The sequence below is a fragment of the Phallusia mammillata genome, chromosome 3 (genome assembly GCF_965637545.1).
Source record: "Phallusia mammillata chromosome 3, kaPhaMamm4.hap1.1, whole genome shotgun sequence".
Classification (NCBI taxonomy): Eukaryota; Metazoa; Chordata; class Ascidiacea; order Phlebobranchia; family Ascidiidae; genus Phallusia; species Phallusia mammillata.
Window position 1 is genome coordinate 30060364 of NC_137254.1, and position 26300 is coordinate 30086663.

Sequence of the window (26300 nt, forward strand, 5' to 3'; positions counted from 1 at the left end):
AGTTTTACTTTTAATATTTGTTGGCATTTTTTTATCGCGTTTAAACGTGAAACATTACGAGTTCTGTATAACTTTTTTGTATTTACTGTGGTTACGCGCAGGTTTTTTTTAAGGTTTGGTTTGGGTGACCGCTAAGTAGTTTTAAGAGACCGCAAGTGTTTCATTTAAATACCAAAAACTGTAGTTGTAGTTGCAAGTCCAAATTTTGGGAAACCGCTGGAGAAATTTGGTCCCCCAAAACACCTTAAAAAAAACACTGTAAATTATTTTAACAAAACTAAGGCCAAGAGATGACTTTTTAAATGTAGGAAAAGCACTGCTTGTAGCATTTGCTTTTGGTCGCTGTAAAATGTTGCGGAATACTAAAAAAAATTTTTTTTCAACGATAACTTTGTTAAATAAATGTTGTGACTTTGAAAGTGATTTTTCTTGAAGTTGTTGTTGGTATTTCTTACCAAGGCACATTGTGTGTCACAAAAATATTACATTTCCTTATTTTGAGGCGACCGATTACAGTTTTCCTAGCAGGAAACGCCTTTGGTATTTATTTAACACATTATACGTCGGCCGTTGTTATCATTACAGAGCTTTGTTTTGTCGTGGTGATAAACGAGCACTCTAACCAGTTTCAGGAATTACTCCGTACTTATTAACGTGCCTTTATCCAAGCAAAGTTATTTTGTTTATTTAGGATGTGTCGTGGTGTTACCAAGAAAATCACAATAGAAGTGAGTGTTACGGAAAGTAAAGGTGGTGGGGTTGAGAATCTCCTTCGAGCACTGGAGGTGGGAGGCTCGTAAAAGAGAACAATTAGGCGATACAAGAAGAGCCCGGGGCGTTGAAGCTACCGGCGCATGTCAGTACAGGCAGGTGTGAGGTGGCGTCGGAGCTCAGAGGAGATGATTTCGGATGTGAAAAAAAGTTTTCCGATCCTTGAAAGGAGGCTGCATCGGCCGGTAAGAAGTCATTCTGATTTTTGGATCCTCTGCTGGTGATCTAACAACAAGCTAAACGTTTCAGTGTTGCTGCTTTACACAAAGAGGTAGATTGCTTATGATGGTTTATTATCTTTTTTTGTATTTTGCTTTTCTAACTTTGTTGCTTTGAGTTGATGAAATGGGATGTTGGTCATCAAATTTAATTTTTCAAGAGTTTTAAACAAGGCGTTTTACGAACGTGCAGCGTTTGTTGAACCAAAAAGCGTTGGTGTCCGTTCGTTTTTAACCTAATTTTAATGACAAATTATTCATGGGAACACTAGACACGGACTTAAAGAGTATTTTGTTGAGAGCTAGTTATTGTTTGAAACCAGGTTGTCAACCGTTTCAGGCGCTGGTTTCTATTCGTTTTAAACTTACTTTTAACAACAAAGGGTTTCATAGGAACACTAGACGTTGACTTAAAAAGTATCTCGTTCAAGTCCAGGTCTGTCAGAGAGCTTGTATAAAGTGAACACGTTCTATTGCAACCGTTTTAACAATCGCTGTTGTCATCATCAGTGCAAAGTGTTCACTTTATACAAGTTCTCTCTGGTAGTTTTGTTTACAAATAATTTACAAAATCCGTTTACCTGATAGTTCGAAGTTGTAACGTTGCATACAGAGTTACCGAATCGCTTCGATTAGACCACGCCTAGAGCTTGGGGGCGAAAGATTGTAGCGATGAGTTAGAGCCGTACGTCAGGTCAAACCTACCCTGCGGCGATCGTGTGTGTGGACTGGCTTGTTTCGGAACTTACTAGAAAGGGACAACTTTTTGCATACTTTCCTCTACTGCGTCGTCTTTTACGACCCCAATTGTTCTTATTAGGAAACTCCTAATTCTTGCGGGGTATAGAGTAGTTGGTGTAATTATCCTGAAAGACAAGGTGTAGTGATTATACGATATTTATGGCCGGTTAATTGACAGACGTATACATAAGTTATCAGGTTTATCGTTTTCGATCAGTTTTGTAACTTTGTATGCGTCAGAATACGGTATTATTGTATTCCGATATGGAATATTTCGCCCAGTTATGTTACGTAACGATTTCACTGGTTGCTTGTTGTTGTTTTTATCGTCTGGTTAAGATTGTTTATTCTATTTGAATAAGGAAAATAAGTTGCGGCAACCCTGTGGGTTTAACCCTGGTTCAAGGCAAAACATTGTGCTTGAAAAAGAGTGAACTTAAATGTACTTTTAAAATAGGAAAATATAAGTTTTTTAGTTAGTTGCGACCTGAGCAATATTTACAGGCAATATCGTGCATAAACCGGTTAGACGTGCAACACACAAGCGCCTACAGTCAGGTCACTGTTAAAGCAACGTAAATGCAACAGGCCGACACGGAAGTCATTTTCGTAACCGCCCATGCCTGGGGACGATTCCTTTTTTATCGTTCCGCAAGAATTGCAAGCATTTGACCAAAATCTTTTTTTCTTTCCAGAGCAAGAATGAAAATCGCGACGCTGGTGCTCGCCCTAGCGGCGTATGCCTACGCAAGTAAGTTATATGCTTGGCACATTGATTTCTACCCAGCAGCAAATTTTGCATTGAAAGTTATTCATTTCGAAATGAGAATAACTTATCATGTGGTTAAGTACGTTGCATGACAACAATAATGGAACCAAGCACTGAATGGTTTGATGCGTTTAGTCCACATACAGACATAATAAGAGATTACGATATTTGTGATCGCTACGAAAGCTGTAAAGGAAAAACAATAGCAACAATAATTATAGATACTTTAACTTAAATACTCAATACGTTTTAATTTTTTTCAGTGCCTGGTGGCTGGACAGACCTTGAAGGGCCTGGATACGGTAATTTTCCTTTTGTAACGTTACATTTGTATTTTATCACATAGTGAGCTTGATTTTTGGGGTTTGCTTTTCTTTGTTGACTGCAAACTTTAATGGAGTATGAAATCATTTACCAGTTTTTTTATCGTTGTATTTCAACATTATCAGTATCTAAAAACAATCACAAGTACTTGCATTTCTAAACCGAGTAAGATTTTTCACGATTCGTTTGAATAGTTGCATGTTTTTGTGCCCAAAAGCGCTAGAACGTAACGTGTAAAAATACTGTAATTAAAAATCTATTTTAGTGATGTTTTCAAAAAATATTTTACATTCAAATGTTTGATTGTAATTTCTTATCAATGGTCTTTTATCCTGTTCACTGTGTTTGGATTTAAAGTTATACCGTTTTATTTTTACAGATGTTGATAATATAGCTCTTCTGTCATCGGCCATGGTTCTTGTCACAAGAAACGGAGGTAAAATATAAAAAATCTTTTGTATATTGACTTCTCAGCTTGTTGCGTGGGTCTTACTTTATTTCGGATGATGTGTAGGTAATGCTACGGAGGTTCTCAACATCGTCCTTCCCTACGTATTGACCGAGGACTTGAATTTCCCGAAATTAAAACAGATCGAGCTCCTTACAGCCGGAGGACTTACGATCGGTGAGTCAAAATTGACGCACGTCAATGCAGCGTCACACAAATAGAAAACTAGCAATATCAAAAGACGAACCTTAGACTGAAATGAATGCCAGAATATAGAAAGCATACACATAAATACTGGTTCACTCTAATGCAGCGGTGGGATTCAATTTTTTGTCAGCCGGTTCTATCACAAATGTCATATTTTTCAGCTGGTTCTGTTACAAAATGTCCATTGACAGTAACAAGTAACGTGAGACGGTTCAAAAGCACCGGTGCGAACCGGCTGAATCCCACCACTGCTCTAATGTGATGTGCTGTTTATTTTTGATAAGCACTATAATTGCTTATGGGTAAACGTTTCTGTATGGATAGTTAAAGCCATAACATATTAAATAAACCCGAGACAGAGCACCATGTTACCAATAAGACCTTACAAATCGAAATATTGTGCACATTGTCTGCAGCTTAAGATCTCCTGTTTTGAAAATAGATTATCCGTCTCATGTTGTGGACGAAATACTGGTGTATATTGGAAATGAGAACTTACGCAAATACGTTTGTTGCGACTCTTCGGCTTAAAACTGGACGAAAATCAAATTGTGTAACAAGTTAATTGAAAAGTTTTGCAAAATCCTCCCATGTACCGTATTTTACGGACCATAAAGCGATTATAAGGCGCACTGTAAATAAATTGCTTTGATTAGTTTTTTGTTCATACATAAGGCGCACCGAGCTATAGAACGCAACGTATTTTAAGGAGTATCGGTTACCCTATAAAGCATGGTTACCGTATAATAGCATCGGTACTGGTTGGAGTGTAGGCAATAAAGCACTACTTGATCCATACATTAGGCGCACCGGCTTATAAGGCGCGCGATCAATTTATGAGGAAAAAAAAGGATTTAAATTGCGCCTTATGGTCCGTAAAATACGGTACTTTGCAATATTTCTTGTCGCAGTTTAATTTCAAGCTTACCCTGCAGCTCAAAGCCACATATTCCTGATTGGTCGTTTAAAACTTTCTTTTTGTTTGCGCTCAGAACAATCAATGAAGGTTCTAGAGGAGTTGCTTCCCTTCCTCAAGAAAGAAGGCAAAACCACAGAAGAAACAACGATGTCAATTCTCCTCGCTGTGAAACAATTTTGCAGGAAAAATAAGAACGGCGACTCGACCTGTAAGTTTTTTGTGCCTTTGTTTAATTTTCTTTCCCTTGTTTTAAACTATTACGTAACATCGCGTGGCAGTCTTTGGTGCAAAAGGCCGAGATTTTGAACATAATATCTATGCATTAACAATGCATTATTAGTATTTTCATCACAGTGTTGTATTCAATAAAGTGCGTTTTACCTTCAATGCACAATAGTTCTAGTCATAAAAAGACTATCAAGTCATAAAAAATCCCGAAAATTTAGTTTTTAGGTTAATAATTTCGGTAGGCTGTTGCGTGTTTAACGTAGATCTAGTTTACCTGGCGACAAAAATGACCCAAAACGGCATCTGGATTTGCTGGTTACGTTTTTCTTTGAACTCAGCCAAGGAGTCAATAAAAAGACCAAGTTGGAAATCTGTTCCGAAGTTCAATAAACTTCAATGAAACGTAATTGGTAGTTTTAAAACAATGGCCATTATATTGCGTAATAAGGCTACAATAGCATCAGTCACTAATTTGGTCAAGTCACTAAATTGATGTTTTGGCGCGCCTCATATACAGACACATAAAAAAAACTTGATCTGGATTCGTCCCCGGAAACGATCTGGGTGCGAACCCGCGAAAAACCTTTCCATAATTGAATGACGTTAGGTGCTTTCTACCTGTAGCTGACCATGTAAGAAAACTAAGAAACTTTTACTCTGCAGGCCCTGATGACGAGGAGACGGTGCTTCCTCTTATCGCAATGAACTCAGAACGGGGCTGCGGAAAGCTTGAGATCGTTAGCCAACTTGCGGAATTGGACGAAAATGAGACGTGTGTTTGTGACGAACAAACCGACTTGCTTTTTTGGGTTTCTCTCTTCAACCAGATGTCAAGCTCAGGTGAGATGTGATTGGTTGAACCTAACCTGGTTTTGAACCAATCAGACGCCGTTGTCATGATCACGTGTTTATTGTATGTATAAATAACAGGGGCTTTCAAGAATGTCCCATAATCACCCGTAAAGTCCCACACAGTGAAGGTACATTGATAAATAAGCTATTGCTTCCAGGAAAATGTATAAACGAGTACTGCTTGAAGAGCAATACTAGAGGTATATCAATGTAAACATTTCAAAAAAGCAGTTTTATTTCAGCTAAAGAATCAGAAAACGCCAAAATTTTAGTTTTACCAAACTTGAAAAAATCACCTATCAAATTCCCCTTCCTCTAAAGATCAAATTTCCCACTTCTACTCATACTCCTTTTATTGGGTTGGGCAGTTATAGACACACCAGCTTGTCTAAAGATGTAGGTTAACTTTGATGGCCGTACAACCTCCCCAAAAGAACATAGCCATCACGAATCTATTGTTGACTTGTCAGTTAAAATTTCATTTGTCAACAAATCTAACCAACCGGTTTTTGTTTTAGTGAACATGACAATGCCTGATCAACTGCCTTCAATTATCATCATGATGCTTGAGGACGGCACTTGCAAGTGAGTACCAAACAATTGCCCTTAAATGGTTCATCGTTACAGATTTCATCTAACTTACTTCTCAACTTTTTAGTGGAACTTTGAAAATAGCAGGAGGTAGATGTGGATGTACTGGAATCACTACTGGCCACGAAGCCACTATGTTGCAATATCTTATCACTTCGCCCAAGTTGAGAAAACTCCTTACTCGTAAGTTTGTGTTTGCAAGCTTAAAAAGTCGATCTTTGATGCTGGAAACATTAAATATTATGGTTTGTTTGTAATTGAAGTTGTCAATGAAACTGGAATCGTCACTTTGTGATATGTCTTGTTCTAGCTTTAATAGTGAAGATAGTTTTGGCTTGTGTTTCCCGGGTTAACTTTAAATATGATTCGTTCGACCGACAAAAACGTGTGTACTAAAATTTTTAAATGGATTAATAGTATGTAACTAAATGCTGAAATTTATGGCGACTCTGTGCAAAAGCTATTACTGCCAGGCATAATAACAAGTTTATAGAGCTCTTCTGGCAAATGTATTTTTTATTCTGACGTTTCGACGTCCTATACAGGTCACCTTCATCAGGTTAAATAACACTGAATGCGTGTAGTACAGTGCACGACAAACACAGGAAAAAAGAATTAAGTTTTAGGCGTTACCCAATCCTAATAATACAGTAGAACTAGGCAACAAAAGGTTTAAACGTTGGTAAAGAGGTTTTAGGTTGGCTCGGTGATCGCATCGCCGTCTCTCACTGCTTTGAAAGCTCGTGGCCGCAGGGCAGGGCACACGACTAACATCCGTTCACTGGTCGCTCATGGGCACGAGATGTAGCGGTGAGAGGTACAGCTTTACCCTTCCACCTCTGGCGGCTTTTTCTACTGAGTTACACGCCGAGCGCGCCCATCTCCACGAAACTATAAAGCGACGGTGTAGCTCAAGGCAGAGGTCGGCAACCTTTTCAGCGTTGCGGACCAGTTTGAAACTAAAATTTTTATCACGGACTGGCCTTTAAAAACCACAAATGTTCAGCAATTAAATTATTAACAGTTATCACAACTTTGATTCAATGTGAACCTTGAGCAAGTTTAATGCGGCCCGGTAACAAATCCCTCACAGACCGGCACCAAGGAGTTCAAGTCTTTTGTACCTTTTCTCTGACACATAACGTTTAACGTTGCGCAGCAATTTTTGACTTGGTGATTTTTGTTTTGGTGCAAATGTATGATTTGTTTCATCAAGTAAACTACACTCAACTTCATTTTACACGTTTAAACGTAGATTTTACGTTAATTTGACAATTCATGGTTGGCTTTTTTGTCTACTACTAATGGATTTCGGATGATAGATGTCTTTCCCATAAAGCTAAAATAATATCTTTCAAATCAGCACTATTCAAAGTTGCCAAATTTTCAATAATAGCTGTCCAACTTGCTGAAGTAGCAAACCAATGTGGGAAATTTACGCTGTAGGTTAAACCTTATGTGTTCCGCATTTGACTCCTTGTTTGTCCTGCAGCTGAACAGAATAAGGCTTTAAAGGAGGCGGTAGGCACCCCAGCACTCCGACAATCAATGGACTTGCAAGATTACATCTTTTCTTCCCTCGCCGGTTTCACATCACCTCAAATTTTGTCTCTCCTCCAAAACCGAAACGGTGATTCCTCCTCACTCATCAGGCAAATGATTCTCTCCAGCATCGGTAAGCCCGAACAGTGTTTCGAAAACAATTTCTCTCCAGCATCGGTATGTCCAAACAGTGTTTCGAAACAAAATTACAGTGTTTTTACAGTAACTTTTTGTGTACAGTGTATTACAATTTTTTTTCGCGCGCTAAAGAAAAAAAACGGCATTTCACAAAAAAGCTTATGTTGGCCGGTTAAGTAAATAAGTAACTAGATTTCTCTTTTTGATGTAGATATTATATTAAAACTGTCAGTTTTTAAAACTTTTTCTGTATAGCGTTGAACAAAAATGTTCTGTACAATGTTACACAAAAATTTTCTGTACAGTGTTTTACAAAAGCCACATCAGTTACACCCATTTATAACCACTTGAGTAACTTAAAATATTGGTAAAAATGTATTTTGCTTTAGGTCTTGACTCTTCTATGGTCCATATCCTTCTCAACGGAGGATTCAACGACAACAGGATCGCTCTTATTAACTACATGACTAACCTTGGTGGCATCGATGCTTCAATTATTCCTCTGCTTCTTGGAGATGTCGATGGCAGAGATTTCTACTTTTCCAGTCTTTTTAATTCTGTAAGTAACGATCCTTGTGGGTCTTTTTCTTGTTTTGTTAACTATATTCAGACTTTTTTGTCACATTTGCACATTCATTCCCGTTGAGGGTTCGAATCCCACCGCAGTCAGTTTGGGAATGCTTAGGAGCCAGCTGATTCGGTATAACGCCTTCAATGGGCCTGGCGTACTATTCTTCACAAAAAAACGTTTTCTTTCAATGGACCACTCTAGACTTATTGTTCGTTTTGTATCTAACATTTAAGCAAAACAACAGAACAAAGGTTGAGCAAAAAAACAAAAACAGAGCCAAGATATTTGTGTAAAACGTAACAACGTTTCGACAAGTGCATCAGTTCATAAGAATTAAAAGCGACAGAAGACAGAACAAAAAGGTTGCTTACGAAAACGTAATTTTTATCACTTACAGTAAAGTATTAACGCGAAAAATTGCAATTTATGAAGGATAACATACTAAAGATACTCCTTGGCCTCGTTTGATTTCTATGTGGCAAAAATTTAATAATACGATTTCTATGTTCAGGGAAGCATCGATCCTCTGATGGGAATGATTCTTCTAGGGTCCCAGCAGGGAGCCACCAATGAACAACTGCTCCAATACATCACAACAGCGAGTAAGCCCCAATTTATATTAACTGTATAATCTCGTTTTACCATCCAATTATCAAATTGGGGTCAAAATCATAGGTTCGACTTTAGGAAACGCGTACGCTGAAATTCTCTTTAAAAATGTTTGAAAACGATTGTTTATTGCAACAGATGTTCGTTAATCTTGTTGGTTCAACTCCGTTTTTGCCTCTCAAAAATCTTACCAGTACACTCTTATGCCACAAATACAGAAAACCTCGGTTAATCAGGACCTGTTTGATCCAAAATAATTCCGAAATAAGATCTGGTTTATCTGATTGAGATTAGTTCAGACCTTACCACATTAAAAATCATTTGTACCTCGAGTTTTGTCCGAATTGGGCGAAGATCCAGATTAACCGAATACGGTTTGACCGAGGTTTAGTGTACAACCGTTTTCAGGTTCATGATTTTTACGGTTTGCGTTTAATCTACAGTCGCCGGTGCCCAGGAAAACCCCAGGTACTTCGAGAGTTTGGGCAAACCTTACGTCCCCACCCTTCCAACCGGAATCTACCCCGGAAGTCAGTTGTACTTCGCTCACTTCGAGTCCCTCGGAGTCAACACCTGTGCCCTTCACGACTTACGTAACAGGTACGCCTATGACGTCATATAGGCGTCATTGACGTGAAACACTGACGTCATTGGAACAAAGCCTTGCTATAAAGTGTAATGTCGATGTATGTGACGTCACTATCTTTATCTTTTCTTGCTGACGTCATGTATGATATTGTTTTGTCTGACGTCAGTGATTCACGGTGTATGATGTCAGCATCCTTTATGTGATGTCATCTTCAAAATCAAAAATTGTTCTTCTAATTTTTGCTACTGTTATTATTTGTCCGTTTGATGATGTGTTATAGACTAACGTAATAAGAGCAATAATGACGGGATAAAATAACTCTAAGTTCTATGCTGTAATAGTTACGATGTGGGAAAAACGTTTTACATGTTGTTCCTTTGGTTTACAGATTTGACTGTGGTTACATTGGTATCAGTGCCGCTGAGTGTGAAACTGCTCCATACTGCTGTTACAACGTAAGTGTTCACTTATTTGCATCACTGGTATTTAGATAACATGGACAAAAACTTTGTTTCATTGCAGCCTGTTTTCTTGACTGACGTTGAAGTACGTCGTTCTACTGATGACGCAATCACTTCTGCTATTGCTATTCCTTGGTGCTACTACAACGTGTTCTTCGTCTACTACGAATCTTGTAAGTTTTTGGATTAAAATTTCAAGTCACGTAAATGCTACTTGATCAAGAACAAAACCTCGCGGAGCTTGTAAATAGTACATTCATTGTACTGTATTCTCTTTCATTGTACTGTAACAGTCGCTGACTTTTACTGGTGATAACAGTGACTGTTTAAACGCTTTTAAGCAAGTGCATTCAATATGCACAAGCGCTTTAATCAAGTTTTCGACAAAAGTCCTTGTTGTTTTTTGAAGGTTTTTTAATCAAGTTAGTTTTTGAGTTTACTGTTACACAGTTTTTCGTTTTATCCAGTCCTGCTTGGCTGCCTAAACTAAACCAACACTGAACTATGTTTGTTTCCTGCAGATTACATGGAAGTACAGAGGCCAGGAAACTTTGCTTCACCAATCGAATGCTTGCCCTTGTTCAAATACGGTCTTAAACTCGACAAAACTCTCTACCATCTGTTCGACTCCGCCAACCCAACATCAGGAATCGGACGCTTCATCAACGAGGTCAGTAGAGAGCATGCTAAACTATTAATGGCAGTTGGACAAGATGTTGACCTGTTTGCGTGTTTTATTATTACAGTAAACCCTAGTTAAACCGGATTTAGTTAATCCGGATCTTCGCCTAATTTGAACACAACTAAAATATGCAATAAACCGGATTATATTGCAAATGATAAGATCCTAATGCGATTAACCGAAATCCGCCAAAGATGGCCAAGTGGTTAGCGCAACTGCCTTGCGTTCACAAGGTTGCGGGTTCTAATCCCATCTCGGTCGTTTGTGTTTCCCTGAGCAAAAAACACTTGAGCGGCATTGCTCCAACCCAGTGGTTTTCAATGAACTACATTAAAATCACCAAAGTCGAAAAAAAGTGAACAAAAAATATTTCAACGGACTTGCAATGAAACAGTCAGCTCGACGGCGGACACATTGTGAGTACAACACATTTAGGCGTTGCAAGTCCACTGAGGATAAAAATAAAACAAACAAACCGTATGCGTTTAACGGGAATTATTCTCATAAAAATATCAATCTAAACGCGAGTTTAATCTGAGCATCTTAATATTCAAATATAAACATGATAAAAAAACTGTCGCTTTTACGTCTATTTAGGCCGTTATTTTTCCTCGTTGAGCTAATGAACAGACCCGTGTATAGTGTTCTAATCGCAACATCTTAATATTCAAATCTGAATGTTTGAGTAAAAAAGCCTGTCGCTTTTACGTCTATTGGGGACGTTATAATTAAATCGAAATGTTTAAGAGATGCAGGATGTCGTTTTATACGTCTAACTGGGCATTTATTTCCTCTATCACTTAAGAACAGATCCGTGTATAGCGCTCCATCTTAACATCATTTGGTTTCGCAGCGTGGAGAATGTGGCTTTCCTGGCATGACAGAGTTCCATTGTGTGGCTGTCCGCGGATGCTGTTGGGACGCTGACTCTCCTTTCAGAGTACCACAGTGTTACACCAAACAAGGACCAGGAGGCTTCAACTTCGATATCAACAGCATTCCTCTTGCGTACCGACCCAGTAAGTCAGCGTGACATTGGCCAGAATAATGGCTGACAACTTTTTACTTTCCCTAAACACGTATTCGTCAGTTTCATGTTTTATTATTTGGAACACTTCCGTATTCTTTAACAAACTTAACAAATATGTTTGTCAAATGCTATGCTATAAAATACTGGTTGGTTTGGTAATAACTTGAAACTTTGCTGACCATTCGCCCACCAGGACGGCAGGGCTTCTTCGGAGCAATGGAGTGAAATATTTTTGAGCACACAAGCGAAAACGCACAAGACGCAACGCACAATGGTAAATTGCAACTTTGTTCATTTTTTAGAAATCGGAACCTGCAACCACAACCCATACCAGATTCCAACTGTGTACGCTATCCGAACTCCCTGTCATTACACGATTGATTTCTTACCTTTGGGTTACGACTTGCTATCGATCCCCAATGACCTTGACTGCGAAGCAAAACTCGGTAAGTGACAACTGAACCAACAGAAACTGATTTCGTGATATGTGGTATGTGGCAGACATGCCATTTATGCAGTGCCAGATTAACCATTAGGCAAAGTAGTCACGTGCCTACAGGCCAGTCAAAAATCCAGGCCACTTTAAAATCAGTAGAAATTTAGTTATGTTTTCAAAATAATTGTTTTGTGCATTGAAAGCGATTTACTCCGTAAGATTGACCTCCAAAAACTAGTTAACGCGTTTTTTAATCGCAAAAACGCGCTAAGTTGTTATTTAGTTAGGCATATGATCAAGTTTTTTGCACGGTACCCTTTGTATAGTTGCAACAATGATTTGGTAACACTGATAATTCTAATTTTTTAGTTGTCAACCCTGATTTTCGGGCCACTCATAAAATGTGCCTACAGGCCAGCAGAACCTTAATCCGGCACTGCATTTATGTTTTACATGGCAAACGTTATAAATGGGCAAAAACCGCAATTGTCTTGTTCGGTCGATCACCGAGCACTTTAGCGTCAGGTGCTCGGTCAAGCATACTCAGCGTAAACATTCCCATATTACACGGTATTTTTTGCTTTTTTATTTCTCTTTTTTAGCCACCGGGGTCTTAAGGCAATCCAGCGTACTGTGGAACAACGTTTTAGAGTAACAACATCTAATTAAAAACACTTTTAAGTTTTTCCGTTTTCCAAAACATCCACGTTTATTCTTTTGGAGCCCTATTCTCGTATGCACAAAGATCATTCTAATTTGGGTCGTTTATCATCCACACCGGTTATATTGCCAGATCTAAAGTGTCTATTTAGAACCCAAATGTAAAAAAGTACATTTCCCCTCTCAAGTTTTAAAATGCTTTCTCCGGTTGGGAACCAATGGTCCACAGCAGGGGTGGGCAACCTCTGTTACTGTAGGGCCAATTATAAATGTCAAAATTAGATCGCGGGCCGCACATGTGCATCACACAAAGTGATTTTGCTTTGTTTCTTACCAAATATGCTGAACTACAAGTATAATTCGTATTTGATTCAAGCCACTTTTTGCCAGATCGCAGAAAACTAGCATCAGGCGCATTAATCAGCTCAAAAATATGTAATAATTGGACTCGTTTGCCAGTACTTTTGAAATCCAAGCGTCTCTGCGGGCCGCACAAGCTTTAAAGAATTAAGGGCCGCAGGTTGCCCACCCCTGCTCTACAGCTTACTTATTCTTCATTTCGCATTGTAGGATGCTGTTACGAGCGAAACGAAGAAGTGGCAAGATTATATCCTGAACTGGCGAGATGCTACCAACGTCACGGAGGCCAAAACACAATACCATTTGGACTTCCCGGTGCTAACACTCTTATTCAATACAGAGCTGGAGGTAAGCTCATATTCCTTCTCATGTGTTTACAGATAACATAACTCAACATATTTTTAAACCAAGTATCACAGTACGCCAGGCCCATTAAAGGCGTCATACCGAATCAGCCGGTCACCAAGCATTCACCACCATATGACAAGGCGTAGGCTAGAAAAATCTAGCCTGCGGTGGGATTCGAACCCACGACAGGAGTCTTTCCGGGACTCGCGCTCTACCAACTGAGCTACGCAGGCTCAGTGGAGAATCCGCCGAAAGTCGAATCACAAGCACCTTTTACATATGAGTGTGCCGTGATCGCTGGTCTGCATCGACGCTTTAGGGCTGATCCCAGTTATGAATTTATGTTCATCTTAACTTAAACCAATTATAAGCTGAACTTACGCACATACTGGATCAGCCCTGGCGCGTTCATGCAGATCAGCGATCACGGCACGCACACGTATAAATCATAGTACGCTAAACCAATTGAAGGCGTTGTACCGAATTAAGCCGGTCACCAAGCATTGCCATATGTACAACGCCTTCAATGGGCCTGGCATACTATGATTTTTTAAACCACGTTCGAGTGGCAAGCCCCATTGTTTCGGTCTTCGGCGTAACGTTTTTCATTAAACAGAGATCGAGAGGTGTATGCAAGCCTCATTGAGCAGGTTTTTCGTGAGGGCACATGTATCAAAAAGTTTTTGAGGGCGCACCATTGATTGGAATATGGAAAAAATGATGGTTGACTTCAAATATCATGTCATGCAAACTAACTTTTTCGCCATCTGTAAACGACCGAGCGCACAATTTGAGGGAACCACACAACTACAAAAATGATAAATTGACCAAAGAAACAATATTGCAGAGGGGTCGCATAAATATAGGAATAAGATCTCTTTCCCATTGTGATTCCCTTTCAGGGTTTATGCTGGGCTACCTGTAAAAAATGGAATTATGAATTGTGTGCATAAACTATAATATTGTTAAGTAAGCCAGATGTGTTTTTTCACGATTGCGTTTTTTTTTCAGGAAACAATTTCGAAGCAATGGGTTTCCCCCCGGTCGAGAAACCATCTGGCGGCGATAAAAAGTAATTTTCAAAACGGTTCGAAGTGTGCGGAGCCAAATCCTGTCACTCTATTTTACATCATGCTACTATTTTTTTATTCTTCTGCCCCACGATTTAACGTTAAGCTCACGCGTAGGCTACCTTTCGAAAAGCCATTCTATTTTTCTAACATCTGTATCGAAGTGCTATTTTTAAGTTATCCGGTTTTCAAAGTCGTTTGTTTCATCAAAGAGAAGAAAAACCCAAGTACTGTCTGGCCTAGCAACGTAGGATATTTTATTTTTTCAGTTTTCTCTTTTTTGTGTCAAATACTTGCATATTATATCTCATATGTGCCCTCAAACTAACTTGTCGTTTTTCAAATGATGCGAGCAGTTGCAAAATCACAGAACCGTCACCGTCGCCGCTAAGTGCAGTGTCAAAGTACGCCCTTTGAAAGGTGCAATGCCAAACGATTCTTTGTTGTTGTATTGGATATTGTAGCGAAAAGGTATTTTGATAGGCATGGTGCCTTTTAACATGGTGGGTCTTCCTGATGTGATTTCACTGAAGCGAAATTGTATATTGCAACTCTAATGCGTTATTATGTCGTAATAAAATACAGATTAAATACAAGAACGACTCTATTGTTATTAAAAGCAAGAAACTTAAGGGACATTCTTTTAACCTAGCGGTTCCCGATGGGTTGAATTTAATTACTTCACCGACCGTCAACCAAAAAAATATTTTTAATAAAACTGATTTCAGGCGTTGCCCGCCCATCGGGGATAAATATAAAAAACAAACTGGTTGCCATTAGCAATTCTTTAAATTTAAAAGAAGGCAAAAGAAAGATTAAAAAAAGTTATATTTAGATAAAATGTAAGTTTGTTACACACGACACAAATAAGACAATATGAAATCGGCCTCATAAAATTGAATTTAAACTAAATCTATAATTTGCAAACAATGTTCTGACATAATTGATTTGGTTGTTTGTAAGTTTTTGCAACCCACGTAAAAATAAAATCTAGTTTTAATGTATGATTTCTGTAAAGTTGTCTTCCCGCCGATATGCGATAATTTGTGACAGAGGTAAAATCCAAGTTCGCGAGCTGCTTCGCTTTATGATTGTCAGTAAAAATATCCCTGTATTTGCTACAAGAGTCATAAAACGTGTAGTAAACATACAAAAAGTATTGGGCGAACGTGTTTCATACTTAAAACATACTTTAACAGGAAACAAGCAAATGGACAGGTATATACGGTAATCATTGTGCGATCTTGATGTAAGTTTTTTGAGGTATAGTGCTTTTAAACGATTTTTTTACCTCATATTTAGGTACATACTAAAAACATTTAAGGAAAGAATAGTTAAGGTTCACACGGCCGGAAAATGGAAACAAAAATTGACATAATTCAAAGGATTCCATTTTTTACCGGTGTTGAAACCTGCAATCTACGAAACTTGCAAATCTAATCTATGACCATGGTAAGTATTACATAAGTGTGTACACACTTTAAACTTGTTTTTGGTTGATGAAGGTTCAACAACAAGAAAAATGTTATTTGGCTGTTATTCAAACTCAAATAGATGAAAAAGAAAATCATTTTACAGCAAAATGGCTGTTCCAAAAATGGAGCAACAATGTTGGAAAGCCGGGATGTTTGCATAAAAAGCAAAAAGTTTATGACACTATACTGTAGGTATCTTAAAGTTAGTTCTAATATATATTCTACAAAAGGTAAGCATATTTTGTAGTTGCCCAACTGACTGCTGAGGAAAAACTCATTTCATTGAACTTTTTCAGATGATGGTTTTCCAATGTGAAGTATTTATTACCACCGAACAGAAACTTGAAGCTATTTGTTCAATCAATTTGCTTGCTATTGAACGTTTTCGTTTTTTGTACAAATTACAGATATTGTGTTGTTTCGTCGCACAGTCTACCATTCGAAAAGAAAACAATAGTGAAATGTGCTGATAACCATCAACTTTATAGAGTCCTTCCGGTAATTGTATTTTTGCACCGACGTTTCGACGTCCTTGTTTCCTTCATCATGGCGAACTTCATGTTCAAAGAGACGTGTGTAAATAATTGGCGTTGCTAGAGTGTCTCATTTGTCATATCCTTGACGTTCTTGTGTTAGCTGTATGGCAGGGGTGGTCAACCTTTGTTTCTGTGCGGCCAGTTACAATTGCCAAAGTTAGATCGCAGTCCGCACCTGTGTATGACACAAAGTGATTTTGCTTTGTTGCTTACCAAATATGCTAAATTACAAGTATAATTTTTGATTCTGGCCCCGTTGCCAGGTCGCAGAAAACTAGCATCAGGCGCATTAGTCAGCTCAAAAATATGTAATAATTGGACTCGTTTGCTAGTACTTGTAAAATTCAAGCGTCTCTGCGGGCAGCACAACCTTTAAAGAAGGGCCGTAGGTTGCCCACCCCTGCTGCATAGTATCACTTTTAGCTAGTTACTTCCTTCAGCAAGCATGTTTTTTAGAGTTGCGTTAAAACTCATATTGCCAAAAGTTTCTCGAGTATGAAGGCCATGCTGTCGTTCGGTCTACAGCCGTTTTCTGCGGAAATAGTCCGTTAAAGAACATGTTTGATCCTCTAGCGGCTACGTTATAGTATGGAAAACGAATAAGAGAATGGAGCATGAATTGTTGTTTTTACAGATTAAAAACCTGCAATATTGAGTATTGTACGCTATGAACTGAAGAAACTTTCGCCATGCACAAATGTGTAACGGAACAAAGTGAAAACGGTTCATATCAAATAAAAACGTCGCAGTTTTGTTGTTTGTTTTTAAGAATCCCTTCCGGTATAATGAAATTATAATTGATATGTAACACTTGGATATGTGTCACAAAAGAAAAGATAGGTGATTCAATTTGGTGACATCGTTGGCTTGTTGAAAAGAATGTTATATAGCTACGTGTCATATATTTAAACTCATTGATGCAGTAGATTAAGTGGAAAGCTTAGAATTTTGATGTCAAATCTTGAGAGCCTTATTGTTTTTGCAAGATGTCTTCATTTTACGCTCATAACAGATTGGTTTCATTCATGTATTTCATGGTACACATTTAACTCCTTTCTGTCTTTTTTTTCAGTTCTTTTTGGTAGGTTGAAAACAATGGCTGAAATATTGTTTCAACCTACAACAAATGTAACATTGTCTAGTAACAATACAACGACTGCCCAAAACCTGCCAACAACTGTATTTGAAAAGATATTCTCATTTTTATCGTTAGAAGACCTGCAATCGTGTTCACTTGTTTGTAAATCGTGGTTTCATTATTTAAATGACGGCAACAACGACGTATGGAGGTAAGAAAATACTGTTTGTAGTTGGTACCATATTTAAAAATGCTGGTTTATGACCCAGTCTGAAGAGTGTGGCAGCTGCACGCAAGATTTTTTTTTTAATTGCACTCCTTTTTGATGAGTTGCACATGGAAATTTTACACCAAAGGCATTTAATTGTCCTGTTTTGACCTCTTTTACTTGCTTTGCACCTGCTGAAATTGGTCTTGCCTGCGAACTTACAGGTCATATAGTTTGGAGGCATTGGACACCGTTTAGTAACTTATTGGGTTTACAAATCCCTGTGTATAGTTCATCGTAAGCTCTTTTTAGAAACTTGTTTTAATATGTTTACGGTCATTTACCTCTTAAAATCACCCAATAGGGAACTGCCGATGTAGTACCTTAATTTTCTTCAAAAAAGTTAAATATAGTCATTTAATGAGTGTGTGTATAATGTTGGCAGTACTGAACAGTGAATGTGACCGCTTTAAATGCAGTTTGAAAGAACGCAAATACACATTACAAAGCCCAAGTTTTTAGTTTGGGGATCTTTGAAAGTTTGACTATTTTGTCTGGGGTGAGACTTTGTTATTGAATAATAACAAATATTCTGGTCTTTAATATCCTGTTGGAGCTTAAATGCATGATTTTATCCAGAGTCTGAACATGATGATGTAAAATTTGCTTGCAGGTTGCAATGTGTTAGAAAATTAGCAGCTGAGGCTTTGCAATCTGACGTTCTATCCTCATTACCTACCTATAAAGAAAAGCTTCGAGCATTTTACCATTCATGGAATTCTAGTGACTGTTCCGGGAATATTTACATAAAACCTGGTGGATTTACCTTACACAGAAAGTATGTTAGATCTGTTTGTTGGTTGGTTTGTGGCAATCACTTAGTTATTTTGTTGCTTTATAAGAATTTGAGTACTAAGACATGCCATTATTCTCATGAAGCATCTTGTATTGGATGTCAAACTGTCTGTTGTTTAATAAAACTGCTGGAAGAGCAATATTGGTTTATACGTTATGTCTGGCAGCAGCTGCTTATTTATCACATTACTATGGTTGACATTTAGCAAACTGTAACAACAACAACAACATACATTAACAATCTGTTTGCTTTCATATAGTAACATTTACCTGAATAAATTATTTCAGCATGTTTTTAAACCAGGCCTGAAGCCCAGTGCACCGATGCTGCTCGAGGAAAAATTGGATTTGATTCTGGCAGACACAGTTGGGACGTTCGATGGAGGGGTCCACTGGGTACAGTGGCAATGGTCGGGGTTGCCACAAAAGAAGCCCCACTTCGTATGGGGGGATATAAACCTCTCCTCGGATCAACAGACCAAAGCTGGGCTTGGAATTTAGTTGACAATTACTTATTTCACGGTGGATCTCGTAGAGACCCTTACCCTAAATGCAACAACCCACCTAAGTATCAGGTAAAAAGTCAAGACACAATTATATGTACAAGATCTTGTCAACCACTCCTTTACTTTGTTACCAACATTTACACTACAGATGAATCCAGATAATTGATAATTTGTCAAGCTTTTTATATGATTAGGCGGACACTTTTTCTTGACAAGTAAAAGTCTATGGTTTCACAATCTCTAGGTGATTAAACAGGTTATATGATTAACTGGTTTACGATTATATGGTTTCCTCTGCACATAGTTTTTGATGTATTGTATGCATGCTAAGTATTTACTGGCCACTTTGCTTAGACCCCATAAGTAAAGTTAAAAAGGATCTACATTTAGGTCTAGTTTTTTAGTCTCAACTCAGTTAAGTATATTTGACCTTATTTTGTCATGAGAACGAAATGTTGCCTTGTTTTGCAGGTGGGCGAAAAAATCACTGTGGTGTTAGATATGGAAGACAATACTCTGGCTTTTGAAAGAGATTACGAATTTCTAGGCATTGCTTTTCGCGGATTGCCACAAACTAGACTTTACCCATCAATTTCTGCTGTTTATGGAAATACTGAAGTTACAATGGTTTACAAAGGTAACCCAACGGACGGATGATTAGTTGTCACAGACACAGGATATCTACTTTATCGTGTTGTTGCACTAATGTGTGTGTACTTGGGAAGCAAAGTCACGGCCTTGCCACAGTATGGCATTTTGTTTCTTGCTCCTGTCTTGTCCTTCTTTGTGTTGTGGGCTAATTGGTCCTGAATCCAATGCACTAGCCCAACAAATTTCTTACCGCAAAATATGTGTGTATTTTTTGTGTCAGAAATGGAACACATCACAAACTGTACTAGAGATGTGCCTAAACCACTTAACGTTGAATATGAGATGTATGTAAGTTGTCAACTTACATTCATCTCATTTCTGAGATGCTTTGTTTTTCAGTGAAAATCCATTGGTGCAAAATATTTGACAAGTTGCTACTGTTTGCCATTCCACGGAGAAGCAGTTTTCTTGAAACTCTCCTCTGTTTTGTAGGCAATATGTTACTACAAAGTGCATTGTGTGAAGTTCATTTCTTTTTCTTATTTGAAAAACCCACCAAGACGTCTTAGCTTGAGAACTATTTCCTTCAGTTTCTCTCAAATTTCCGGGTGATATATTTCTCATGTTCAGCCTGAATATTGTGATGACATCACTACCATGGGTCTTACTGCATGGTATTTATTGTTCTGTCATTATAAAGAAAACCTTGCATCTATTTGTGGGTCATTATGTGCTTGAAGAATGAAACTATAAACTGCACAATAACACACAGGAAGAATTAATAAAAGTCGTTTTTATTTAATATTCAAAGCATACAAACATTTTAGGCACAGTTTACAAACAAAGTATATATCTGTATAAAGCTTCATTTTAATATGTCATAAAAAGTCATTGGCAAGTTTGTAAAACAGGGAATATGTATTTCCAATGGTTAAATATGTTCAAAGGCTTCATCTTAACATGTCATATTGTATCTCAAGTTTGTAATATGTATCACTTACATACTTTCATTAAAAGAAACCCACAATTTAAGGCAAAAATACGAAAACCGTGTACAAATACAATATTGCACCAATATCGCACAGTGTATACATTTACATGTAATAAGCTCCCGTTAAAATATTACAGATTGTTATAATTGGATGTTAGCTGAACTTAAATCAGATCAGACCACATGTATGTCACCTTTACACCTATTACAACAATTCAAAGTCACATTATCATACACCGTATATGAATGAAACCGGTTGATCTTTGGGTTATCAAGTGCATATCGAGTGACAGAATGGAAGGCTGATTGTGGCAGATTCAGTTGGGGCATTGACTTCTGTTGTTCACTGAGCAGCTAGAAAAGAAGACAGTTTAAATAATAACATGTTCCTTTACAAATTAAATACTAGCTAACACATTAAATAAAGGAATTCTATTTAACTGTTAATTTTATGTTGTATTTAATAACAGTTTGAGGTTGTTAGACAATTGAAATATAATATGCTGCTTGGATAGATTGTTATAATAATTTAAAAGCAGTACTGCACATAGCATTTTCTCAATACATACTAATTTAGGTAATCCTGTCTTATTAGGTACATTTTACTGTGTACCTAAACATAAATCAATGAAAAAATGGCAAGTATGCACTATAATTGCATCAAAGAGATCTGCAAATGCTTGTTTTTGCACTTTAGAAAGCAAATTCAATCAACACAAAATTAATTACAAAGCATCAGTTTAAACCATATTTACCTGAAGAACATATTTCTCTGCAGGTGTCGATGGTGTTGTCTCGCATGCTTTATGCATTTTGCTTATAGAAATCTTAGATTGCTTTCCGAGAAAATGTTGTGAAAGTCTTTGCGCCAGATCATTACAATTCTCAGAACTGTCTTGTGGATTCGGTTTTGGGATTTCCTTTGGTAGCCGAAGAACATCTGTCAGTGATTGAAGGGTTCTGTGACAAAAAACAGTGGTATTTAGACTTGTAACACATTCAGGTTTGAATGAAAGTTCAGTTTTTGGACGTTTTTTTAAAGGTTTAGTTTGAGTTTCAGGTTTGAACTTTAGGGTACAGGTCTGCCTACACCTCTGGGTCTACTTGTGACAAAACAGTGCTGCTTTCAACTCAAAAATGAAATGTTTAACAAGCAGATTTTTATTCCATACTTACCCCTGTAGGCTTTCCAAGTTTTTAGATCTTTGCCAGTGTTCTCTTAGTAACCCTCGAACAGCACTTTCCATTTCTTGCTGACATCTTTCCTGTAAAACAAATGGAAAAAACATATTACTAGTTTATACCACAAAGCCATCATTTGATCCAGCATACTTGATTAGTCAATAACTAATATTTGGTAATACCCCTAAAGCTGTTTTAAAATGTCAGTTAGCAAACTAGTTACCTGATATCTTTTCCACTTTAGCAGTTCTTCGCATTGCATTCGACTTGCTAGAAATTTGCTCCTCCACACATCACATGTTATTTTCAGTGTTTCCAATTCTTCACATTTATCTTCGTACTTTTTCTCTTGTGAATTCAGCTTAAAAGGTAAAAAAGGGTTTAGTTTGTTAGGTACATAATTCACAGGTTTTAAAAACCATAACCAGAGTATAAAACATGACGTTTGGATAGCAAATTGTGTCAAGTTCAAAAAAATGAATTTTTACTGTTTTTTTTACTTGCTTCTTGGTTTTTGCATAAATTTATTTGAGAATGGCACAAGTTGCTGTCCAAACGTCATGTTTTGCATTAATATACTGGATTGTTTGTATCTGGTTAGAATTTAGTTTCTGGTCACACTAAAACTATTTGCCTGGTAGCTCCATTAGACAAATGAGAAGTATGTTTTATCACAAATACTGCTCGATTACCGGTGGGACTAAATACCACATGTGATCACATGTTATTCCGCTTAAAATACTGCATTGTATGTAAAATGTGGAAATACAAGCACAACAAGAGTAAAATAAACCAGATTCTAGTGTAATTTTATTTACAAACCCTCACCCAACCCGAATAGCTCTAACCACCAGCGCTTTCAAAAGTCTGCAAAATTATATTTTCGTAAAAGCACATTCAAGTCCTTTACAACTTCATGTCGTGTGATAACATGCGGTATTTAGTACCACCGAGTTTTTACCTCTAACTGCAGCTGGGCCTTCTCTGTTGCCAATCGTTCATAATGATATCCTAAGTCTTCTCCAACTGATGCAACCAACAGTCTTTTTAACTCTTGGTTGACCTGCAATGAAAATAAAGAAACATTACATATATTTGATTGTGTTTATAAGTCTAATAAAAAAAATAACATCCTAAATCAATGATGGGATTCAAGTTTTTTGTCAGCCGGTTCTATCACAAAAGTCATATTTTTTAGCCGGTTTTGTTACAAAAAGGCCATTGACAGCCACCAGTAATGCCAACAGGTTTGTTGATCTTATAAAATTTCGTGAGATGGCTCTATAGAACCGGTACGAACCGACTGAATCCCACCACTGGCCTAAATAGATTTGAAAAGTGAAATCCTTCAGTGTTCAGACTACTCTACAAATGCTTGGACCATCATTAGTGATATCAACAAAGCATGTTGCATCTTACATCTATTTGTATAATTATATTTCCCTTTAAACATATAGAAGCTTATTGAATACTTTACTTTGAGTTAAGTTTATTTCGCTTGCTAAAAGACAGCAAAGCGACATATTGGCACCAGACAATCACCAAGCTGGAAATAGCTACGAAACTTTATGGAGAACAAAACAATGTACTGCAGCTACACCATATTATAAAGCCGTAAACTTGTTGATATAGTGGCCTGTCTGTTAAATTATGTGCCTAAATTATCAACAATATAGTAATACCTGTAAAAGCATAGAGCCAATAAATGATAAACTGCAGACAGTGCACACTGTTTCGACCTATAAGGTCTCATCAGTGCAGCTGGTGACGAGAGATCGGCTGCATTGGCTAGTATAGTAATACCTGTATTTGAATTTGAAGGTGGTCTTTTAAAGCAGCTTTTTCTTCATTAAGAAATTGAGTAGGGTCCTGTATTAAAGTGGTGGGGTCAGTTTGGATGGCTTTATGATGTCTTTGCACAAAAGATTCGAAAGGTTGATTAAAGAATTTATGAATGGGGCTATGCGGTGAAGTTCTTCTGGTGGGTGAAGGGGAGGATGCACGAGAGTCTAAAAAAAGAATATAAAAGTTACATTTTTACCAAAAAGCTTTCAAAAGTATAGACTACTTTGTTGTTCCACTAAACGTTTTGACAAATTGCTACTGTTTAGCATTCTGCAGCATAGCCATTTTGTGAGATTCATATTTATTGAGTGTGTAGTGGACTCTCTCACTATTGTTATTGTGTGCTTTCATACTACAGAGAACCAAACAGATTGCGTTCTGACTCTCGTCTTATGCTGCGTATTCACACATTTTGTTATTCTATTTGGATATACCTCGAAGTTTATCTTTAGCAGGGTGGCAAAAGACTCTGAGGTCAACTTGTCAGCCACCCTCGATTTCAAAACAGGCAAAATAGTTCAGTTTAGTAAACATTACAGCACCTGTGGCAAACTTTAAACAATAAATAAAAGAAAAACTCTGGTGTTTTCCTAGCAATGTGTACGAAAACAAACTTACACACTGCTGGTGGAAATTCATTTTCTTTCACATCAAATGATGATATTTTATCGGCTTTCTCTGCTTCCATACCATCTCCTACTTCTCGCCGAACACTTGGCCATGTTGGCTCTGCAATAATTTCACACAATTGTACGGCCTGTTTAATTGTAATTTGTAACCATTCTTAAACTAAATTTATCTTTTAAAACGTACAATATTTAGTACTTCATACAAAACAATTGTTATGTAATTAATAACCAGTCCAAAGAACAACACACATAAAATCCTTAGCCATTTTTAAGCTACATGAATTAACGGTATTGCAATTTTTTATTAGTAAATTAATAAGGTAGCTTGTTTTCTTTCATTTTAAAGTTTTCTATGTTACCTTTCCATACCTCTGTTAATCCTTAGTTCCCTTGGGCTTCCAAAAGCTTGCATCATTTTGTCTTTAGAGGTTTATTGTTTACGTTTTCAAAGAAACAACTTCGTTAATTTTCCTCCCTTCTCGTCAGCTGTTACAAACGTAAATAATCGAATCACGTGATCTTTGTTATCGCGCGTCCACTCCATATATGACGATTTTTTTCATGACGTCAGAAAATATTTTTTCTGTGTAGTCTTGTTTGCTCCCAGACATTTTTACACAGATTTATTAATTTTGTTACAAAATCTGCTTCCAATCTAATAAATAACATTGAAAAATAAGCTATTCGCTTTAATTTTATTTCGTTTTCCATTTTTTTGATGAGACATAATTACGGTTTTAATCTTTAAAGATTTTTTCGAATTCGAGCACAAAAGAAAATATACCCAAAGAAATCCAAAAAAGTTGGGAGTTGATCGTTTGTTTTTCGGAGGTAAAATGAAACTTAGTGGACAAAGTAGCCAAAATTAATTTCTTCTGAGAAAGTTTGTTGTTTACTGGTTAGCGGCGAATTCCATTTGTGGGCTTACTTGTTGGAATATGCAGCCGTTTCCAAAACATTTATTAGGCGGGAGCCTTTGCCTGCAACACTGAGCTTTTTACAAAATGACGCGAGACGGAAAAGCGCCGTTGTGTTGTCAGTAATTGGGCGCAGAGCAAAAATCCTGGGGCATGTTGACAAATGCTTTTTGAGCACAGCTATGTTGCTGCTTTATGAAGTAAATTAAGAAACTGTTTTAACCAAATTAAATTGTGCTCCAAGAAACAGCCTTCCTTCTTATCTGAACGAGGAATTAGTATGATATTTTTGCAGTATCATGCAATTTTGACTTGCTGTTTTATGTGTCTACCAGGTTATTTTTGTTTAATATGTTTTTTTTTCTTAAAGTCCAGCAGGAGACAGAATACGGTGTTATTCAAGGTAAACCAGAAAAATATTTTGTCAGATTTATGGGCCCTATAGCATGTTAAGTCTAGATTCTAACATATTTCATTTGTATATATTTCTATTAAAAATAGTTGAACTTTTGTTTCACACGAAGCAATCAACGCTTAAAACACACAACGGCTGTTTTCAGCAGCTTTTCGCTTCTGATTAATGGTTTTGGAAATGATTTTTGCATACAATTAGAAAAGATATGAGCGTATTGAGGCGGGTGTTTATTTTAAGATGGATAGAAAACATATAAACACAAGATTTAAAAAAGGAATCAGTGGGCAAAAAGGCAATAAGCCTGTTTCGACGTAAGATATGAATACACAATAAACAAAACGAGCAATTAATTAGATTTTCTCCAAGAATACTACATGTTTGGTTAAACGTTGTTGGTATGTTGACGAAGGTTGCGATAGAGACCGCTATATGATGTTTTTAAACTGCATTATGTGATGGTATGTATAGTTCGAGGTAGAGTTTTATATATTTTTTTCAGCACTTTTAG

General features: G+C 37.3%; 3 protein-coding genes and 1 non-coding gene across 4 annotated transcripts; 2 read left to right on the forward strand and 2 right to left on the reverse strand.

Moving 5' to 3' along the window:
* The first annotated feature begins 900 nt into the window (after positions 1-900).
* Positions 901-15163, forward strand: LOC145220228 (uncharacterized). The gene is made up of 20 exons (XM_080087501.1): positions 901-1042; positions 2426-2481; positions 2763-2801; positions 3203-3259; positions 3338-3448; positions 4471-4605; positions 5289-5465; positions 5996-6062; positions 6136-6251; positions 7561-7743; positions 8138-8307; positions 8831-8921; positions 9372-9528; positions 9906-9972; positions 10040-10151; positions 10500-10648; positions 11514-11679; positions 11993-12136; positions 13357-13494; positions 14506-15163. Exons 2-20 carry the CDS (start codon positions 2433-2435, stop codon positions 14568-14570), a joined length of 2193 nt encoding a protein of 730 aa, XP_079943627.1. The 5' UTR covers positions 901-1042; positions 2426-2432; the 3' UTR covers positions 14571-15163.
* Positions 13654-13727, reverse strand: Trnas-gga (transfer RNA serine (anticodon GGA)). The gene has a single exon. It is a non-coding gene; the product is annotated as a tRNA-Ser (tRNA).
* Positions 15164-17629: 2466 nt separating the features above from the next.
* Positions 17630-20528, forward strand: LOC145218573 (F-box/SPRY domain-containing protein 1-like). Its single transcript, XM_080085985.1, has 4 exons — positions 17630-17864; positions 18535-18699; positions 19021-19291; positions 19694-20528. The coding sequence occupies exons 1-4, from the start codon at positions 17671-17673 to the stop codon at positions 19877-19879; spliced, it is 816 nt and encodes a 271-aa protein (XP_079942111.1). The 5' UTR covers positions 17630-17670; the 3' UTR covers positions 19880-20528.
* Positions 20529-20591: 63 nt separating this feature from the next.
* Positions 20592-25110, reverse strand: LOC145218571 (golgin-45-like). Its single transcript, XM_080085984.1, has 8 exons — positions 24830-25110; positions 24450-24560; positions 23790-23995; positions 22948-23049; positions 22210-22347; positions 21981-22069; positions 21560-21764; positions 20592-21158 (listed from the first exon to the last, which is right to left on the reverse strand). The coding sequence occupies exons 1-8, from the start codon at positions 24873-24875 to the stop codon at positions 20979-20981; spliced, it is 1077 nt and encodes a 358-aa protein (XP_079942110.1). The 5' UTR covers positions 24876-25110; the 3' UTR covers positions 20592-20978.
* Positions 25111-26300: the final 1190 nt, after the last annotated feature.

Bases quoted from the DNA above. Each gene is read 5' to 3' on its own strand.
- LOC145218571 (XM_080085984.1), bottom strand. From the start codon at position 24,875: ATGATGCAAGCTTTTGGAAGCCCAAGGGAACTAAGGATTAACAGAG. The intron at 24,561-24,829 runs GTATGGAAAGGT...AAATTATTGCAG, and splicing joins GGAACTAAGGATTAACAGAG to AGCCAACATGGCCAAGTGTT. The intron at 23,996-24,449 runs GTAAGTTTGTTT...TTCTTTTTTTAG, and splicing joins TGAATTTCCACCAGCAGTGT to ACTCTCGTGCATCCTCCCCT.
- LOC145220228 (XM_080087501.1), top strand. From the start codon at position 2,433: ATGAAAATCGCGACGCTGGTGCTCGCCCTAGCGGCGTATGCCTACGCA. The intron at 6,252-7,560 runs GTAAGTTTGTGT...TTTGTCCTGCAG, and splicing joins GTTGAGAAAACTCCTTACTC to CTGAACAGAATAAGGCTTTA. The intron at 11,680-11,992 runs GTAAGTCAGCGT...TTCATTTTTTAG, and splicing joins TCCTCTTGCGTACCGACCCA to AAATCGGAACCTGCAACCAC.
- LOC145218573 (XM_080085985.1), top strand. From the start codon at position 17,671: ATGGCTGAAATATTGTTTCAACCTACAACAAATGTAACATTGTCTAGT. The intron at 18,700-19,020 runs GTATGTTAGATC...TTTTTAAACCAG, and splicing joins GGATTTACCTTACACAGAAA to GCCTGAAGCCCAGTGCACCG. The intron at 19,292-19,693 runs GTAAAAAGTCAA...CTTGTTTTGCAG, and splicing joins ACAACCCACCTAAGTATCAG to GTGGGCGAAAAAATCACTGT.